The sequence below is a fragment of the Austrofundulus limnaeus genome, unplaced genomic scaffold (assembly GCF_001266775.1).
Source record: "Austrofundulus limnaeus strain Quisiro unplaced genomic scaffold, Austrofundulus_limnaeus-1.0 Scaffold87, whole genome shotgun sequence".
Lineage (NCBI taxonomy): Eukaryota > Metazoa > Chordata > Actinopteri > Cyprinodontiformes > Rivulidae > Austrofundulus > Austrofundulus limnaeus.
Genome location: NW_013952489.1, coordinates 1,493,733 through 1,497,777, shown reverse-complemented (window position 1 = coordinate 1,497,777; position 4,045 = coordinate 1,493,733). Strand labels below are relative to the sequence as shown.

General features: G+C 37.0%; 1 protein-coding gene across 1 annotated transcript in view; it reads left to right on the top strand.

Annotated features, from left to right (window-relative positions):
- Positions 1-973, top strand: part of tspan14 (tetraspanin 14) — a 37,303-nt gene extending 36,330 nt beyond the window's left edge. Inside the window, exon 9 of the mRNA XM_014012014.1 lies at positions 118-973. Within this exon, the coding sequence (XP_013867468.1) occupies positions 118-183 (66 nt within the window). The 3' untranslated portion in view covers positions 184-973. The remainder of the gene's footprint in view (positions 1-117) is intronic.
- Positions 974-4,045: the final 3,072 nt, after the last annotated feature.

Below are 4,045 nucleotides of genomic sequence, written 5' to 3'. Positions count from 1 at the left end.
TCTGTCTCTGTCTCTCTCGTTTTACCTGAGCTCACCTGTCTCTCTCTCTCTCTGTCTCTCTTTCTGTCTCTGTCTCTCTCGTTTTACCTGAGCTCACCTGTCTCTCTCTCTGACCAGATGGTGGGAATCTACCTGGCCAGAACCTTGATCTCTGACATTGAGAAGGTGAAGCTAAGCCACTGAAGTGTCCCCCTGCAACGAGCGGAGCATACACCAGGTGTTACAGGAGTGTTTCTGTCATTGGATGTGCCTTCTTCTTACATCATCAGTGTGGTCTTCTTATGGTGGTTGCTATGGTTACTGTCAGAGTTGATTAGTTTTATTGATCAGCTGAAGAATGCCACCTTGTGTTGCTGGTTCTGTTTGTGTGAATGCTTTCATTTTGTGTATTTCAACATTTACCAAACAATTATTGATCTGTGACTACATCCACATACTTTTCACCCAATGTGAAACAACATTTTGTTGTTGTTTTTTTTAACTCTTCAGTATGTTGAACCAATGTGACGAGATCAATTAATCCTTGAAATACAGTACATTTTTTTTTGTTTTTCGGCCCCAAACTACTCAAGCTGAACGGTTTCCTCATCAATAAATTTTTCTGTGTAAAGTTCTAATTTCAACTGGGCCAGGTACCAGTCTGAAACTGGTCCCGGTTCAGGTTTGGACTGGTCTGCAGGCTGAAATCATGATGGGTCAAGTATAAAAAAGTACCAGTAAACGATGCATCAGGTCAGATCATCACATTTTAAAATTTGAATCTAAAATCTTGACACTGGAAACGTTTTGTTGTTTAAATAAAAATTTGTTTTGAATGATGTATGAATATAGTTGAATGTTTGATCAGAAACTTTTATTTTCTTGAATATGAAGCCAGTCTCAATGATTTATTGTGAAGAAACCGAGTTTTTTATAAAAAAATTTTTTTTTATCTTTTTCTATTCAGAATATTAAACTTGAACTTTGCTCTCAGGTCTCATGTTTGTTTAATTTTGATCAGTTTATCATTTAATAAAATCCAGCAGATCAACATTTTCTTTATTTGAAAAATTAAGGTTTAATAAAAATATGGACTTTTTGTTCTTTGAACATTAAACTGGACTCTGCTGATAACTGAACAGCTGATGTCAGAGGGACGCTCAGGTTTGGACAGGTGCAGAGGAGGGACAGTAGACAAGTTCGATGTGGAGTTGTCATAAAAAAGAGAGGGACCAAAGAAGGTTTATCGATGTACTGAAGGAGGATCTGCAGAGGGTTGGTGGGACAGATCCAAGTGGAGACTCCTAAAGAAGAAGTTGTAATCCACCAGACGGCGCTGTAACTGAGCTGAAACCTGACCTGCCTCGCTGCTTCCCCTCGGGCTCCTCTTGGTCCTCTTGAACTATACAAAGACTGGAAAGGCCACTGGTGGCGTTAGGAAAGATGTTTGGCTGCCATCTTGTAAGGAGCTATATTTATCTGTCAGTCCAGAAATGGTGTTAAACATAAGTTGTGTTGTAAAAACAAGACTCAACACATTTCAGAAGTAGCTCAAGCTTTTAATAAACTTTACGAAGAACAAATACTTAAATCAAAATAATGGAGAAAGGCCAGTTTCAAATTCAAAGCTTTTTAAGTTTTAAAACATTCCAGTCCTTGTAGGTATTTTTTAAATCAACTTTAATAGTAGTAGTAGTTTATTCATTTCATTTGTAATACAAAATTAACAAAGTTCAAAAACAATCAAAATGAAATCAAATGAAATGAAAGGCAGCAGAAGAAGAATAAATCTTATAATATCTGCCCCCTTTTTATGCCCAAAATATGTTCAAAAGAAAAGTAAAATACAATAAAAAATGGAAACAACTTTAAAACACTAAAAAATGAATTAAAAACAAAAACATATTTTTCAACAAACAAACAATGGCTTCATTTTCTCACATGCTTTGAGAATATTTTATCCATGTACAATAAAAATGCATGTATCATTGAAAAGGAGAGTTTTAAGTTTTTTTTAATAACATTACGTTACAATTGTTGGAACATACACTCACCAGCCACTTTATTAGGTACACCACGCTAGTAACGGGTTGGACCCCCTTTTGCCCTCAGAACTGCCTCAATTCTTCGTGGCATAGATTCAACAAGGTGCTGGAAGCATTCCTCAGAGATTTTGGTCCATATTGACANTTTAAATATAGTATATGTAAATATAATATATTTAAATATATTCAAAAATTATCTATTTCAGAATTCTAACTTTTAAATTACCCCTACATAATTATTGGTGCCCAGCTTTGTGAGGCTTACAGATCAGTAGATCTTTATCAGGACACAAGAAAATAAGATGATTCATGTTGTTCATCAATGTGTGAGCTAAACAGACTTTTATTGTGAAAACCTCCCGGAAACGATCGCATCACCGCCGTGCTTTTCACAGCTTGTTGTTTCCTTCCAAAACACGCTCGTGTAGGAAACAGTCCACAACTTTATAACGATTTAGAAGGTAAATCGTTTTGTTGTTTTATCTGTAGATAATCTGAGGTTGTGAGTCCGTTTTGGTGTTACGACAGCCTAAGGACTTGTTTGTTTGTGAGCTAACTTGTGAACTGAAGCCACAGAGGCTTAGTGAGCAGACGAATGTGTATTCAGCGGTTCTGATCAGAGTCAGAACCGAACAAGTCAGTCGTGTGCACGTGCGCGCACACAACTCAAGACTGGAACTGTATGCAAATAGCCACTCCCTATCTCTTTTTCTCCCTGTCTCTTTGTCTCTACAGCCTTTGTGATACAGTCTGACCGTTTGCGGTGTTCTGTTGAATCTTGCATCTTCTCAAACTAACCTCCTCGTTCACGCATGCGCATTGTCACACCATTGTTGAACCGCTGGAAAGTAACTGTGTCTTTTAAGTGTAAAACCCACTTAACAGCTTCACAGCTTGACTTCAAAGCTCCCTTCTGTAATCACAACTTTTAAAATACTTAGTATTTTAATGTTACCTTGTAAATAATTACTTATTGTCTAGAATTGTTCAACTTTAATTAGTTTAAAGTTATCCAAGTTAATTTCCAAAGTTAATCTTGGTTATTTTTAAACTAGTGTGTTCTGTCCCATTCTTTTGCAAAGGAATGTGTTTCAAATTGTTGACAGCTTCTGTCTTTCTAAACAGTTATCTACTCCAAATTAGAATAACATAGATGAAACAATCTATTTGATTTCTAATTTTAACTGAGAGTTATACTGAAAAAGAATTAACTGTTGTTGAGGTGAACAGTTTTATAATCAATTAAATGCTTTGTTTGCTTATTAGTAATCAGTGTATTCAGTAGAATCTTGAGTAAATTAGTTATAGCAAAACTTATTAATGTAGTAACTGAGTCAAAAGTGAGAGGCTGAGTGCATAAACTGGGCCCCTCAAGGAATGCAGGAGGGGGAAGGAAGCAGCAGAGGTCAAGAGGTCATGGAGAACAAGGAGTGAAAAGAAGGCAGCAGTCTTCAGCAGAGAGAGACATCTTACCAGCAGAGAAGCTGAGAGCACCTAATCCAGGTTGTCTGATGTCTCCCTATAAATGCGCAATTATAGTCCTTTTGAATAATCTTGTATTATGCATTTTGTTTAACCTTTTATAATTACATTTAATAAAGGAGGGTTTGAACTTTTAAGTACTTGTATTTTTGATATCTTTCACCTCGATAATAGGTCGACTCAGAGGAGAGAAAAAGAACCCGGGCGGAGAAGGAGTAAGTTCGTGGTTGTTCGCACAACAAGTTGGAGGTTCCACATCGAGATCTCTTCTGGGGTTCAGACGTTACGGGGTGGAAAAAGGAGTCCAGGATACTGACGCTCGGACGTCCTCAAAGAATATCAGGTGAGCAGATTACCTTTAAAATCTGTGATTGGTCTTCTTATAGGCAAATTTTGTTGTCAGTGTGTTGGACTCAATGGTTATAAGTGTAAAAGTGTAAAAGTGAAGAAAGCGCGCTTTGAGATTAAGTTTTAAAGATTTAAAAATACCAAGCCGAGACCCAGACTCCAGGTAAAACACGCAGTGGTCAGCAGCCTGT